The sequence below is a fragment of the Rhipicephalus microplus genome, chromosome 3 (genome assembly GCF_043290135.1).
Source record: "Rhipicephalus microplus isolate Deutch F79 chromosome 3, USDA_Rmic, whole genome shotgun sequence".
In the NCBI taxonomy this organism is placed as follows: domain Eukaryota; kingdom Metazoa; phylum Arthropoda; class Arachnida; order Ixodida; family Ixodidae; genus Rhipicephalus; species Rhipicephalus microplus.
In genome coordinates, this window is record NC_134702.1 from 193530601 (window position 1) to 193547590 (window position 16990).

The following is a 16990-nucleotide window of genomic DNA, read 5'->3' on the forward strand; positions in this document are numbered from 1 at the left end:
TTATCCTAGTGAGAGAGCCACCTGTTTTTTTCAGCGGCATATTTATAGAAGCAAAGCCAACTTTCTAGACTTGAAAACATACCGTCGAAACCATCAGGCTCTACCAATTTAGGCACCAGTTTCTCAGCATCCAGAGAGCTTATAAGGGATATCATTATTTGATTCTGTTGCACAGTCTGTTCATGTTGCAGCTGAAGAGCTTCCAAAACGAGGCTCACCTCTTCCGTCGACGACCGTGATTGTTACAAACTGCCACTCTAGCGTCGCCAGCGCTAAGTCGGCGACGAAAATGACAACAGGTTAGCTCGTTCCGTACGCAAGCAGAGACAGGGATGAGATGAGAGACGTGAGAAAACAAAACAAACTTTACTCTAGTGATATTGCAGCACACGGGATCTTGTACAACACTTCAATACAACTCACAAAATACATCCACACTTGATACAACAAAAATACCTCTAAAAAAACAATAAAGCAGCTTACGAGCGAGAACTATTACAAACTACACAAACTAACAACAATAGAACTACAGAGGAGAAAGTTCGAAGATATAAACAGGTGAAGGCATACGTGTGATGACCGGCAGCGTTGCGTCCCCGACGATCGGATGCGAGAAGTCGAAGAGAGTTCTGGCACGACTGCGATGTCGGCGGTGTTGCAACGCTGGTGGCTCCGGGAGGCTAGTGCTTGCAGGTGACCTTGGGAAGGTTGAGCTAACTCGAGGTGAATTCCAGGTGTCTACGTTGCAGACGTTAATATCGCGTCACAACTAGACGAACGGCTAAGTTTAGGTGGCCAGCCGATACAGAGCCACACTAAAACTTCTATAAGAGATACTTGTTGATCTGTTTCTAAACCATGTTGGTCAGCGACTAGCCTACCTAGACCTAGCAGGGCAAAATCCTGCGCTTAAATCCCCCTCGTGTCCCCTCGCTCTCTTCCTCGGAGACAAGAGACCTCTACATGGGTCCAGTCATGTGCGTTTTATTGATGGAAACTCCGCCCCAAAACATATATTGACCCCACCCCTTTTTAATTATGAGAGCGCCCTCAACTAGCGAGAGTGACAACCTGTTGGGGTGCTGTCATACGGCTTGGCCACCAGAAATTTTTCCGTGCGAACGGTCAGGCTGTTTGGCTTTCAGCCGGTGCGTCCCGTAGTCTAGTCCTTATTTGGGGTACATCGCGGCCTTCCACGACCTTGCAGACGCCGCCGCAGGTACAAAGGATCAAACGTCGGTGGCGACGTTTGAAGAAGAGCACCCCATTCTGCACTTCCCAGCTCTCTTTCATGCGCCCGCCGTTCCCACGGTCAGCGGGGAGTACGGCGCACCTTAATTGCCGTGACGCCGGGTCGCAAAAATGGCAGTCCGTGACAGTGATCCTGAGTTTCTTCGACGCCCTGGTTCAAGAACTAGGTTGTAGAAGGTCGCCACATGCAAGTTCACTTTTACAGCACATTTCCGTCGTAGTTCAGTACTGTTTACGCATGCCTTTCCCACAACCAGGTTCACGAGTTCTTCCGAGCAGAGCTCATGAGGTAGTCCCACCACTGTTTCATCTTGAACTTGGCTTCGAAAACATGATCTTATCCGCGGAGGCCTCGTCAACGAAGAACGTCACCCACATGTTGGCTTCGATGGCCGGCTGCACCAAAATAATCTAGTGTTTCTACTCAAAAGAACGCAACCGCATTATAGCCTCAGCATAGAACTGGCGTCCGTCTTAATCTGCTTTATTCCCTACCTAATTCTTCCCTTCCTTCCTGCCCCGGCTCTCGTGCTTCTTCTTCTCCTGTCCCAAGGCTCACACCGCTTCATATTTACGAGTTGACAGGCAGCAACCAACTATTATGTTAGGAGTGGTTTTACTTTCCTGCTATACCAATTCCTATGACCAATTGTTTTCAACCATGTTTTATGTCTAAATTACATTTCGGTAACCTCTTTGGCAGTCATTCTTTAATAATTCGTTTTATATGCTGCTGTCATTTATCACAGTCCCATTCGCTGCAATAAATTCTTTTTTCCCGGAGTGCATCAGTGTAGCATCCATTCTACCAGACACTTCTGACGTGTCACTTTTCAAGGCAACAAGCTTCTTTATTGCGCATACTCTTCCTCAATGTTGACGATTCCTTGAATTGTTGTATTTTCCTATGCGGCAACACGTCGAAATTATATTAAACAAGATGGCGCCTTACCAACGTATGTAAAACATAATGCCACTACACTGCGTTCTAAGCTTTCTTTTTACATTGACAGTGTAATGTTAAGTAATGCATACAAATCTACAATTGTCCATGATAACAGTTTTATTCGTTTGACTTTTGCTTTTGTTGCTTTATACGTTCCGCAATCTTCTGTAGAAGCTTCATGGCACCCAACGTTAAGAGCATGGATCGCTTCTCTCTTTTGAGAGCATGATCTTCTGCAGGCACGCATACGCCACTTCTGCAGTAGCCAACCTGTTCGAGCCCATAGAGAAACAAAGTGAACCATGAAGAGAGCCTATTAGAAGCTTATTGAGGCACTAAGCATTTTTGATAGTGGCAATTTTTACCCGCAGTAATAAACTAAAGCAGCATGGAATGTACTATTAAAGAAGCACAGAACAACTTTTTCGTTGAGCTTTAGCAGTTCATTCTTTTCATGCACGTTCACACTATTTGCTACACAGACTAATCCTCTTACCACTGCTCATTACCCGTTAGTGGCAAGACATTTATGCACCAGTTTTCGATGCAATTCTTCGTTATCTGATGCAGAAGCTCGCTGAGACTAGCAAAAGACATTTTTACTGAGTACACTATATCCTAAATAAAAATGCGGCAATTCGGCACTCGGCAATTACGGCATCTCAGTGCCTTATATCGTGCGTGCTCACATTTATTGGATTGGGACAAAAGAAAGAAGCGGAAGGACTTGTATGTTGGCCATTTCTTAGACCGACTGGCTACCTTGCCTTGGCAAAAGTGGTGAGGTGAAAAACGATGATAGCAAAGCTATGTTAGAATGAGAGACAGCGTAAGAAAACACGAAAGATAGCACTGCAGGAACAGTTAGCCTGTCAGAAAGGATAACACTGCAGTAACAGTTAGCCTGTCATCTTGTCATTTTTAGTTTTCTGATGAGTTTTTTTTTGCAATATAAAGTCGTAGAAAAAAATTATTCAGTACAGTAACAATGGGCAAGGCAAGTAAAAACGGCAAAAGCTCTCGCGAAATTATAGCGCGCGTCTTATTGCGTCCTTTTAGGGGTGAAGCTCCTATGGATAGAGCCATGTCCCCTGTCTATCGGCGTGACACGCCAGTACTGGAAGCACCCGGTAGACGGCGGCGCGGTGCCAGCGCTCGCTCTTAGCGCGTGCTGCGGTTTGTAGGGAGACCGCTAGGGGCGCAGCTCTGTCTCTCTTTTTCACGCCAGTACGGGAAGCACCCGGTAGGGGGCGGTACAGTGTCAGCGCTGCAAGGATTAGAGGCCAAGTTAGAGGGAAGTGGACTGGGCTTCAACCTCTCTTTTTTCAAACAAAAAAAAACTCATTGAAGAGACACTACAAGCATTGTTGTACGCAGATGATATAGTGCTAATGGCCGACAACAAAGAAGATTTACAGAGATTGGTGGACATCAACGGTAATGAGGGAGGTAGGTTAGATTTCAAATTAGGTAAGGAAAAATCAGCAGTCATGATTTTTATTGACAATGAAGGTAGTAAGCTAAGAATACAGAAGGACACGCTAGAGATAACAGATAAATACAAATATCTGGGCGTATGGATAAACAATGGGGCCGAGTACCTAAGGGAACACGATATATACGTGTCGACAAAAAGTAACAGGAATACAGCGGTAATGAAAAACAGGGCACTGTGAAATTACAATAGGTATGATGTTGTGAGAGGAATATGGAAAGGGGTCATGGTTCCTGGTCTGACGTTCGGCAATGCGGTCTTGTGCATGAGAACAGAAGTTCAAGCAAAATTTGAAATTAGGCAACGTGGAATAGGTAGGCTTGCCTTAGGAGCTCACGGGAATACACCAAATCAGGAAGTACAAGGTGATATGGGACGACATCGTTTGAGGGCAGGGAAGCCAGCAGCAAGATAAAATTTGAGAAGCGATTGAAAGAAATGGGGGAGGAGCGTTGGGCTAGGAAGGTATTCAGCTACTTGTATATGAAGAATGTCGATACAAAATGGTGGAAGCGAACTAGAATATTGACTGGTAAGTACTTGGAAAACAGCAAGGAGCCGAACCAAAAATAATTATTGGTCAAGAAGAATGTGAAGAAAGCTGAGACCGATATGTGGAGAATTGGCATGATTAAGAAGTCCGCACTAGAGCTCTATCTAACTTTTAAGCAGGAAATATCCAAGGAAAGGATCTATGATAATACTTGGGGCAGTTCTCTACTGTTTGAGGCCAGGACGGGGGTATTGCGAACAAGGACATATCGGGCCGAATACGAAGGGGTAGACACAGTATGCAGGCCGTGTGGAGAGGAAGAAGAAACTGCCAAACACTTGATAACGTTCTGTAAAGGGCTTCACCCTGTAGTTCAGGTTGATGGCGCAGAGTTTTTCAAAGCACTGGGGTTTAGGGACAGTGAGGGCAAAATAGACTTTAAGCGGGTAGAATTAACTAGAAGGAGGTTATCTGATTGGTGGCTAAAGTCAAGGCACGAGTGAAAATTGAACCCTTCCCTGCAAAGTACGAATCCTCAACCTCACTATTTGAGGAAAAAAATAAATCTGGTTTTTGGTTCATCAAATATTATGGCTTGGTGACGCTAGCCACCGCCCGATCTAAAGGGTACAGCCATATTCACTCATCCATTCATCCATTGCTGTTGGCACGTGGTGCGGTATGAAAGGAGAACGCTAGTGGCGTGGCTCTCTCTCCCTTTCGACAGCGGCGAACATAGAGTGCACTTCGTTATGAAATAAAGACACGGCGGCTCACATTGTGGCTGCGCGGCAACGCAGTCCATAGTTTTGGGCTCGCAGAGCGGTTTCAGCACGGCAACGCAGAGAAGCGGATTCAGACTTGCGGGCTCGCGAAGCTGCAGCGCAACGGCAGTGCCGGCAATCCAATCCGGAGCTGAGCGCTCGCGAAACTGCAGCGGCATGAAAACACCGGCAAGCTTATCCAGAGGACAATATGCGCATAGTGATCAATAATATCTTCGTATATACTGTACAAGCGTGTTCTCACGTCTTTGCATGATTAAATGGGCAATGTACAGGGGAATTCACGGTTAATAATCTCCCCGAGCCTCGCCAAATTGTCATCATTCACTTCGTGAATATGCAGTGATCTTTGTTTTTGTAGCCGCACAACCACTGCTGCATCTGCTCCACAAAATATTTCGTTTCATTTCGCATATTTTGGCGATAACACCAACCTAGGTGCAGCACTAGCTTAAAAAATTCCAAATAAGAAAAGAGGAAAATGTAAACGCGTTCAAAATTTCACCACACGAATGGCTGCTGGAAAGGCTTCTACATAACACTCTCCTTGCCAGCCAGTTCACAACTTTTTTAAATGCACTCATATTCGAGATGTGACAAGAAAAACAGCTGCATAACCGTGAACTACTGTAATTATTTACCCTAAGTATTGTAAACTACTCCTAAGATGGCAGTACCCGTACAGTGGCCGTAACTGAGTGAGGTTCAGTACTCTTGAAAGGTCATTGAACTGGCACAGCTTAATAATGTTAACCAGCTTAGCCTGCAAGGGCCTAAACTCTAAGGGCGACAGCCGATGTGCAGTCACCACTTCTTCCGACATTCTGGCTTTTCGTTTTGTGTGGCAACTGAGGAATTTGCGATGAATATTCATAAGTGCCGGCTTGGAGTGAGTGTTTCAGCACTTTTGAAGTCAATAGCGACAGTTGTATTCCACAAGAATGTAAGTCGAAAAAGCATCGATCTTGGATAACGTTCGATAAGTCAGAAAATACGCACAGTGAAATCTACGAAATCTATGGAGACGATAGCAGGTCAATTATTAGAAGTGAAAAGCTAAGCTGAGCGCCTTCTTATAGTGGTTAAGGCTAACTTAATTTCTCTTTATAAAAAGTGCGCTTGCCCCCACCCCTTTTTTTTTCTAGCCTTCTGAAAATGTGTTGCCAGGTGCTAGCGAGCTGTCAAGCAAAAATTTATCATAAGCCCCCTAAATGTTTGCCGACAATCGCGAAAGAGCCCAAAGGAGCACAAAATGGTATTTAATTCACGATACTACTTATAATTCTAATAAAAGCCGCTCAACAAAATAAGGAAAAAAACACGCTTAAAATTGTCTGGCAAGTGAATTTAAGTGCAACTATTATCAAAACGCACATTTAGATTTGAATTTGTCTTCAGCCTAGTTTTCCTTCTATAAATAGCATATTTGCATTTAAATCATTGACGTTGCTTTTTATTTTCGCAAGGTATGTTCTAATTCAGCACTCATGCACTCAGAATTATCAACAAATGCGCTGTTGGGGAACGTGCTAAATTCGCTAAAAAGCTTGAAGGACGCTTAAGATTCGCCATTAAGAAAACACAATAGAACACGTATTTCCGGAGCCCTTTACTACGGCTTATCTCATAATCGTATGGCGGTTTTGCGACGTTAAGCCCCACTTTTCATTCCATCAGAACACGATAGCATAAGCAGGCCCCTTGCAGATCACCTTCCTAATTGCTAGCTTGGTTTCAGCTCATGGTGCAATCATCAACGTTATATTAAGGAATCAAAAGGCTGTGCACGTACCATTGGTTGTTTGAAACTCTTCTAGAAATGCATTTACGTCAAGTACAGTTACGAATTGCTACTAGTTAAAACTCATACCTTTGCGAACCCGCAAAGGACACTACGTGTTTTTAAGGCAACATGCGAACTTACAGACCTGCTCACTCTTTTTATGCTTTTACAGCTGATGATGAATAAATACAACTGAGCGTGTTGTCTGAACCACCAAGTTGTTGCACTATTCAAATTTCTGGCGCCTGGCGTTATCCTGCGCCTCTGCAACGCAATATAACGTACGTAATGGAAACTCCTTTAGCTATATGACATTTATTTAGTGCTTTTTGCTGAATTAGTTTCAAGCAATGGCGTGTCTCTGGTTTCGCATTGCTGGCGAGCATGCGACTTTCAAATAAACTGTGCAAACCCGCTAGTATCGTCACAGATACTAGTGGGTTTTATACTAGTGATTACTTATAAACATTATGCAATTGGCTGTACAGCTAAACTGCTTGTATCAACAGCGACAGTTGCAGCCGCACTGTTCTCCACTGTCACGAAACCAAATGCTCGCATTGTCTTTTAGCACACCTTGGTTATAACGTATTTGTGTGAGACGCGTACACGCTTGTAGAGAAGCCCTAAGGTATTTTGTTCGCTGTGTGTTGTTACGAAGCGCGCCTCCCACGACGTTACGAAGGGCGCCACGAATCTCACTGCTGCAACCACTGTTTCGAAAGACAGCGACGCCAACATGGTCCCGGAGGCGCCACTGCTTCGGACTCCGCCGGGAAGGTCACCAGCCATTTGGTAGCGTAGGTTTCTCAGCTCGCGACTGCTTCTGCGCAGAGCTGATAGACGAGTGGACGAGACGACGGTGAGTTAAACAAGGTTTATGTACAGCACATATACAGAGGCGTTACAAATTCGGCACTGGGGTAGACAGAGACTCGAAGAGCGTAGCTCTCTTCTCTGACACATGTCTCCTGCTCGCGACGCGCGCAGTGTTTTTTTATATCTGCACCGGGTGGATTTTTTGAGTAACCAAATGTCCAACCAGAAGCGCTGCTGGTCCTGAGGTTGATTGATTGATATGTGGGGTTTAACGTCCCAAAACCACTTCATCATTATGAGAGACGCCGTAGTGGAGGGCTCCGGAAATTTTGACCACCTGGGGTTCTTTAACGTGCACCCAAATCTGAGCACACGGGCCTACAACATTTCCGCCTCCATCGGAAATGCAGCCACCGCCGCCGGGATTCGAACCCACGCCATGCGGGTCAGCAGCCGAGTACCTTAGCGCTGGTCCTGAGGTCATAATCCTCTAATGGGGTCAGCGCTGGGCCGCGTCATTCTCATCGAATCTGGCGCCGCTGCGCTGCACGTGGCTGCGCCCAAGGACGAGTGACGTCGCCACGCATTACGTCAGACTCGCCATACAGGAAGGCACCGATTGCTTCGACGGGCTCGCTGGCTGAGGTGACTCACTGTGCGTGCGCGGCAGAAAGGCACCGCACGCACAGTGACGCCGTTGAGTTGTTCGCGTAAGGCGGGCTCGCAGGCTGGTCTTGACACAGATTGGCTTTTTCAGAGGCATGGATGTTCGCTGTGGACTCGCAGGCATAACAGTATGTACACTACGAACATTTGCAATTAATACGGTAAAAGGAAGAAAAATAGCTTGGTACGGCGGTGTAACACCTGCTTGCCACACCGACAGCCTAGACTTGATTGATATGTAAAGTATAACGTCCCAAAACCACCACATGATTACGAGAGTTGTCGTACTGGAGGACTGCTGAGATATCGACCACCTGCGGTTCTTTAAAGTGCCCCCAAATCTAAGCAAATAAGCCAACAGCATTTTCGCCTTCATGGAAAATGCAGCTGCCACAGCCGGGATTTGATACCGCGAACTGCGGGTCAGCAGCAGAGTACGATAGATACTAGACTACCGCGGCAGCGTGACAGCCTGGGTTTGCTTGCCGTTCAAACCGAATATTGTCACGGGGTGGTGGCGCAAAAGAAGGGACGACACTGGAAGTTTATAATGAACTGTTCGTTTGGCCTAAATTGTAGCAATGTAAAAGCAATGTCAAACTACAGCAAGACAATGGCACTGATAGTGGCAAACAGAGCGTCAGCCGTGGGTCAACTGACTAGTAGAGAAGCACGTCGGCGTTTATACAAATGCGGTCGGATAATTCAGCGTTGACGCTAGCAGCCACGCAGGTTCCAGAAATATCAGTAATTTTCCTATTTTGGGCGTTGCAAACGTCGTGGCTGAGCAAGAAATCATCTCTTACTTGGGCCTATGTCCAATGGCGTGCGCATTCACACAACGCATGTGCAACTCTCCTCCTTTCCTCCATCCAACAGCTACATGTTACTCTCTCAACATCTCTCTTACACCTGATTGCGTTCGCTTCCCCTTTCTCTCCTCTAGGCATCTCTCCCAGTGGTGTTAACACCCATGGCGCACGCTCGTCCTCTCCCCTCTCTCTTCTGGAGAGACGCCACAGGCGCCGAACACTGAGGAAGGAAAATTTTGGCTCCCGCTCTCAACAACTGTTTCCGCCAATAATCAATTTGTGTCATTAAATGTCTTACGTCGATCGACGCATGACATCGAGGAGAACAAGGTTACATCAATTTTCTGTGGTGGTGAACTTTTCGTCATTTTACGAGACTTTTTGTGCCGACAACACCGTGCTTGAGGTAGGCCTACGCCAAGCTGGGTCAACGCGAAACGGACGCGCGCCAAGGGGCGTTCGTCGGGGGCGAGTGGCCGCGCATTCGACATGCGAGTAATGATGGACGGGGAGAGCATATCTCCCGATGAGTGTACCGAAGAGTACGGTTGGCAAGCAGCAGTTTCCAAGTGAATGACGACCAAATTCGCTGCTAGCGGGGACTCAGCCGAAGGTAGTCTTAACATGGACGCGGCATCTAAAACATTTGAGAAAGGCAATCAGGTCAAGAACAGAGTCACCAGGGCGTCTCGCATGCGCTGCATGCCTAAGGATCACTTCAAGATTAAGCTACGACCACGTGGCGGCATCAATATTAGCAAGATTGGTTTCACCAAGGTAGGCAAAGCCATCATAGAAGGAACAGGGTTGGGCTTGGATCAGACAGCGTCAGACATCATCTGCCCGAACGTCAGCCATAACATAACGGTGGCGAGTACACCGGAGTGCGAAAATGCTGAGAGGTACATGAGAATAAGATCAATAGACCTGGGTGGTTGAAATTATGAGATCAACGCCTATGAGGCTGCACCCGACGATACGTGCAAAGCAGTGATAAGAAACATCGACATCGCTGACAGGCCGGCGGAGCTTGAGAGAAATATTGTTAACCCGAGAAACCCCTTGTCGCTTGCGGCTAAAAGAAATAAGAATACCGGCACGGTGATCATCGCCTTCGACGATTACAAAGTTCCAAATTTTATCAGGTACGGTCAGATCCTGGCGAAGTGTTCGCTCTACAAGAAAAAGATCGATATATGTTATGCTTGTGGCCAGCTGGGTCACAGAACTGACGTGTGCCCCACCCCGGAAGAGACCGTGTGTAGAGGATGTGGTGAAATGAACGTGATTAAGAAACACAGGTGTCAACCCGGAAGTGAACATTGCGGTAGTGCACACCCCACGGCAGACAAGATGTGCAGACAGCGTTACACAATTCCGTACGTTTTCAGAAGAAGAAGTGAAAGAGCAATGGCAGCCAACGCTGAAAAGGAACAAGTCGACAATCCGTTGACTCTGCACTCATCCGAGCAGCACTCCACGGCATCAACTCGAACGGACGACTCGAAGCCAACAGCAGCATCTCGCGGCTAGCCCAGGTCTTGAAATCGCTCCCGATCCAGAGGAAGGAGTGTATCTAGATCTAGAAGAACGAGTGCATCCAGGTCAAAATCCGTGGTAAGGTCTGGGAATCGGAGTCCATTGATCAACCCAGAATCCGAAGGAGGCATTGTTTCGACGTGGGCCGAAAAAGTCAAGGGATCGGCAATGAAGGACAAGACGCCAACTACAAGAGAACAATCTTCCGACAACAGACGACTTGCCTGGGCCAATGGAGCGCGAACCAAACCGGTAATTGTCATGCTTTGCGACCCACCACCAGAGCAAAGTAGGGAAATAGAGAGGCTCAAGAAAGAAAATGAAGAGCTAAAGGAAATGAACAAAAATATGCTTACAGAATTAGTAGCAATTAAAAAACTTTTAAGTGAAACCAAGCCGGCTGAGAACAAAAACACGCCAAACGAAACGTCAGTTCCCGCGCCTGTGGGTGACGGGGCCATGTAGACCAAGCGCAGAGCCGTCGAAAGTAAGCTGAAGAATACTGAAACGCGCATTGAGGAAATGAAACAAACACTTGCCTCATTTGCATATAAAATGAAAATGATCGTGGACAGTGTCTCACAGTAGACGTTGAGTGTGGGACAAATGCAGAGTACAATAAATGATCCTAGGGAAGGGCTTAAGACATTTAGCGAAAAAATGAAAACACTTGAAATGATGAGTATGTCCGGCAACGACAGAGCACCGTGTGGACCATCGTTCCACAGAGCCCCCATGATTGCCCAGGCAGGGGATACGAACATAGAATATGGTCCACGCTAAAAGAGAATTGCGAGTGTGGCAATGGAATTGCGGGGAGTACAACAACAAACGTGCCACACTCCAGCCATATCTTAGATCACTACAATCAAAGCCGGGTATAATAGCACTCCAAGAAACTGGGTACGGATACGTCCCACTCACAGTGTATAGAGCTATAGAGTGCGAAAACTATAGCAGATGCTTATATCTGTTTGTAAATAGGTAGCTGACACACATCTCTCACGATCTGGGCATTCGGTACAAGAACTCAGAATATCTCACGGTGGAGGTATTAGTGCCAGTCTCATACAAAAATCAGAGATGCAACAGCTTATTTGTCCTCAACATTTACAGTAACCCGAAGCACTACAAGCAACATTTCAAAATAATTTTCGAGAAAGCTACGAAACTCGCGGAAGCTAGGCCTCTAATCGTGTTAGGGGACTTAAACGCTGTTCATGAACTTTGGGGATATAATGCGACAAATTCGAAAGGCAGGAATCTATGGCATCAAGTTGACAAGCAAGACCTGGTATTGATTACGGATAAAAGGTATCCCACAAGAATCGCCAATTCTGTCTGTAGAGACACCACACCCGACCTAACCTTTGTCAAGAACGTAGAGCATCCCATATGGACAAATACCGGTAATAACTTTGGCAGTGATCACTATGTTCTCGAGGTTAAGCTGGGGGTTCAGAAAGGCCGCACTCGAGAATTCGAGGTTGTTGATTGGGATGTATCTTGCAGAATTAAAACGTAAAGCGAACCGAATGCTGCCAAACCATGCCTCAAAGAGTGGTGTGAATCCATCAGGAATTATATCAAATCAGCCACCAGAAAGCTTCTCCCTGACGCTATCTTGGAGGCCATGGATTCTAAACTAGCCCACCTAAATGAAGCAAAGCAGGCCATAACTAAAAATGGTGGACTCAAAGACTGAATTGTAAACTAAAAAAGGAAATAACAGAACTGAATAAACAAATCAAACTGCACTGCACCAACCTATGTAGGCAGCAGTGGGATGAATTTTGTGAAACGATTGATGGGCAGATCAGGAACGGCAAAGTATGGAAACCTATTAAGCACCTGCTAGACCAGCAAGGCACCAGGTCCAACCAGAGACACTGTCTTGCCCGGGCCATACACACAGCCCTTAAAAATCGACTTTGAAACAGTTACCAAACAACTCATAGACAAATACCTACCAGTCGCTAAGGAGCCAGAATGATTTCCACGATCGGAATACCGGGGAGCCCCTATGCCGGAGCTGGATCGACCCTTCACTTCATCTGAAATCAGAAGGATGTTGAGTGAGTTAAACAGAAAGTCTGCCCCTGGCCCGGATGGCGTCACCAACAAGCCACTCAGGAATCTCGACGAGTCCTCTAATGAATCACTGACTCATTTTATTAACGAAGCATGGAATTCGGGTGAAGTTCCACATGAATGGAAACTTTCTCAAGCCATACTAATACCGAAACCGGGTAAACCTCCAAGTCGGCAGAACTTGCGACCAATATCGCTAACATCAAGTGTAGGAAAAGTTGCCGAGCATGCAATCCTCAACAGACTCAAGGATTTCTTGGAGGACAACAACATGTACACCTACAATGTGTTAGGCTTCAGATCATCACTATCTACTCATGATGCTATGAAGCAGATCAAACACGACATTCTAGACAATTACTCTGGAGATACCAAAACCATCCTCGGACTAGACATAGAGAAAGCATTCGACAACATTAGGCACAAGTACAGCCTTCTAACCATGAAGGAAATCGGACTTGGATCGAAAATGTCTAATTACATGAAATATTTCTTAAGGGCACGTACGGCGAGGTTAAGGGTAGGAGACACCAACTCCGACGTGCTTCCACTCGATGATCGTGGAACCCCTCAAAGCTCGGTGATATCTCCCATACTCTTCAACCTGTAAATGATCAGCCTGTCCAGGAAACTGCGCAATATCAGCAACATTCACTACACCATCTATGCTGATGACCTTATTATATGGTGTGCTGGTGGTAGTGAAGGACAGGTACAAGATGCACTCACAAAAGCGGTGCAGACAGTGGAGCAACAGTTGAGGCCAACTGGTCTCAGGTGCTCCCCACAGCAATCGGAGTTATTACTTTACAGAAAAGAGAACGGGGGAGACCTAAGGCCTGGAAGCCACTCTCCGAAAGTGACATACATATATTGACCGAAAACGGGGTAAATATACCCCGAGTCGACACGATGAGGGTACTGGGCTTTTCATAGATGCAAATGGCAGGAATCACATAGCGCTCAAGAAAACTATCTTCAAAACAGAGAATGCATACCGGATGATCAGACGACTTGCAGAGAGACAAAAAGGCGTGAAAGAGGACAATCTTATCATGTTGATAAACTTTTTCGTGCTATGCCATATTTTATATGCGGCTTCTATGTATGACTGGACACAAACCCGCATTAAGAAGGTCAACGCGTTGATCAAGAAAGTCATCAAGAGTGCACCGGGTCTCCCGCTTCGCACCAACACTCAAAAATTGCTCAAGTAAGGGTACACAACATGACTAGGGAAACTGCGGAGGCTCAAGAAATGTAACAAATACCAAGACTCTCTACAACTTGCACGGGGAGATCGATCCTCGATAGAATCATGGTCAACGCTGTCATAGACCAGGAGACGTACACTAAGATACCACAGGACTTTGCTGAGAGCATCATCGTTGCCCCGTTGCCAAGAAATGTGCACCAAACCTTCAACGTCGCCAGAAGGGTAGCCCGGGCTAAGGCTTTATTGAAGAAGCTGGATAAAGAAGGAAGCGGGGCTTGCTTTGTCGACTCAGCCTCATATAAAGACCGAAATAAGTTCGCCGCGGTAGTAGTTGACCACCAGGGCAGGTGTACCAACTGCGCCACCGTTTACACTTCCAAGCTGGAAGTCGCTGAACAGGTTGCTATCGCGTTGGCCCTCACTGATGATCGACACATCGAGATATGCAGTGACTCAAAACCAGCCGTCAGAGCCTTCAGCAGGGGCAGGATCACACCACAGGCATTTCGAAATATTAGTAGTAAACAGGCCATCGATACACATTACATATATTGATTCCCAGCGCACCTTGGATCACTCAATGACATTCCCATTAATTTAAATGAATCGGCCAACAACATTGCCCGCGAACTTATGGACCGTGACGCTTTTACGCAAGGCTTTGATTCTGCTGGATTCGAAAATCTACAACGGGATACGCCCATGACATATAATGAAATTACTAAGCATTACTACCTGGGGAGGAGAGAGTTTGCACCCCCTCACAGTAGATTAAACAGAGCACGAGCGGTCACACTTGGACAATTACAGACACAGTCTTATTACTCACTGGCACAGGTAAAAGATTGCTACGATATAGAAGATATGGATGTTGTTTCCAAAGCATGTAAAAAAGAATTGTGCACGCTTGATCATATGCTCTGGGAATGTGGGTCGCTTGGCCATGGCATTTCCCAGGAACGGTTTACAGGAATGATAAAGTCTCACGACCATATCCCTCAAGTCTCGGCTGTCCAGTATGCCCATGACAGGGCTAGGAGGCTTGACCTCCCAGTCCCAACGTGTTATCAGCCAGGCAGGTGGCTACATCCTGTACGGGACGTATAAATAAAGTTGTTACCATCCATCCATCCTTCTCTCTTCTTTGTTACGCTCTCCCTCTCTCGCCTCACAACGACGACGCAGATAGCGTCTGCTCGCGAGTTTTTTTGTGGAAAAACCTACTGATGATGATCAAAAACATTCAATGATGTAAGTCCTGTGCAGGGAAGGGGGGAATGGTGCTTAAGGGGGCACTCCGTATAAACACCAGGTGGGCACCCCTTTACGGGAGCCCATTGGTGTCGACTGCGACCAGGGCACGCTCAACCGAAGCCCGTTGGGCTTGAGTAACCTTTGACAGTTTTTCTCGTAGAATGCGCACTTCACTGTCGTTTATCGCGTGCTCATATCACGTGCTTAGGAGCCCGACGGCACACGGAGAACAATGTAAAATTCGTTGGCTCTCGTCGAAGCGCAGTAGGGACTGAAACGCCGATGTAAACGCGCCACCGAAGCCGGTGTCAGCTGCGCTTTGTGCCACCAAAGAGCACAACACAACCAGCGTCGTGAGGCCGTTGACATATGCAGTACAGCTTGAAAGCCTTAACGGAGTTCCTTCATGTGGCAGTGTCTCAACGCGCCAAACTCACCACACACTCACGCACACGCACTGATAAGAGAGTGTTTAGCGCGCGCAAGGCGGTACGTGGGCAACGGCTAGCGCGCTGCGTACGTTACAGCTGAGGCTACTTCCTACAGTATTAGCTTAGCGTGCACGGCAACGGACATATGAACTGCGCCTTAACATCATCACCTTCTTCTTTAAGTGCTACATGGCGCCAATAAGTGACTAAGCATTAAATTACAATAGCCAACTATAGTTGACACGAGTCAATACATGAGACAAGCCCAGATTTCACGAGCTGCTCCGTCCAACCCCGACTGTGGACATTCCGCACGTTGAAAGGCCTCCTGTATTTTCACAGCAATAGCTGTCCATTACATGGGGTCCGCGAACGTATTTAAGCTCCTCACGTAAGCAACGAGCTTTAAATCGAGGGCAATCGGCAATTGCACGCCGGATTTACTCTCAGCCATGACTGCAGTGCTGCTCCTGCTGCAGTTGGTCGTGGCCATCTTGGTTTTCTTGCTCTCACCAAGAGGAGGTCTCGTGATTGCCACTGCTAAGGTATTCAACGGCTGTAGCGGCTGCAACGTAAGAGCAAAGATCTAGTGTACGCATCCCTCGCGTGCGCAAACACACGCATCTCTCTTAAGAACAGCGCATGCACAGCTGTGTTGCCTCTCGGGCGATGCGCCGTGCGCGCTAAACTAAAGCTCTCTACCAACTTCCTTGCTGCCTGTGCTATCCAGAGATGGTGGTGGTGGTAGAAACATTTTATTACAGAAAATATACCTGAGAGTTGCAGCATATTTCATGTTTGAGTGAAACGACCCTATTCCGGGATGACAGTGGAGTGGGCCACTGCTCGAGCACGCCTCTCCAAGGGGCATTGAGCATCCAATGTCGGTCAGCTGAGCAGGTACTCCTCCCAAGCTTCTCTAGTTGGGATAGGGAAAGGGGGTGAAAAGAAAGGGGGTTGGTAGGGCACGAATGCATGACAGGGTAGGGGTCGGCCAGGACCTGGGAGATGGAGCAGGTGCCACTGATTTCCGACAAAAAATGCCTAGAAACCACCGGCTGAGAAAGGTGTTCATCTGGAGGTGACGTAGTATTCGATCGTTAGCTTTCTCGAGACCACTAGTGGGGTCCGGGTACAGGTGGCGCGAAATCCAATAATAGTCAAGAAATTTCCAAAAGCGCGTCATACTTCTATTGCCAGATTCCGACTCGCGGCATGTTGGGGCAATGGCCCGGATGAGAGAAGCGCGGGCAGTGGCATTCGCCGCCTCATGGCCTGGCAGGCGCGAGTGGCCTGGGGTCCATACTATACGAATTGAGTGAGGGTTATGAAGTGCCCAGAGGTCGCCCGAAGTAGGTTAGCTGCCAGCGGGGCGATGAAACATTGCAGGTATTGGGAAGAGGCTGAGC

At 47.0% G+C, this 16990-nt stretch overlaps 1 protein-coding gene across 2 annotated transcripts in view; it reads right to left on the reverse strand.

Annotated features, from left to right (window-relative positions):
- Positions 1-2296: 2296 nt before the first annotated feature.
- Positions 2297-16990, reverse strand: part of LOC119159866 (uncharacterized) — a 50772-nt gene continuing 36078 nt past the window's right edge. For both annotated transcript variants that reach the window (XR_012894129.1, XM_075888572.1), the window contains exon 4: positions 2297-2467. Coding sequence is in view for 1 of the 2 variants with exons in the window: in XM_075888572.1 (XP_075744687.1) it covers positions 2315-2467 (153 nt within the window). In the remaining variant the exon portion in view is untranslated. The remainder of the gene's footprint in view (positions 2468-16990) is intronic.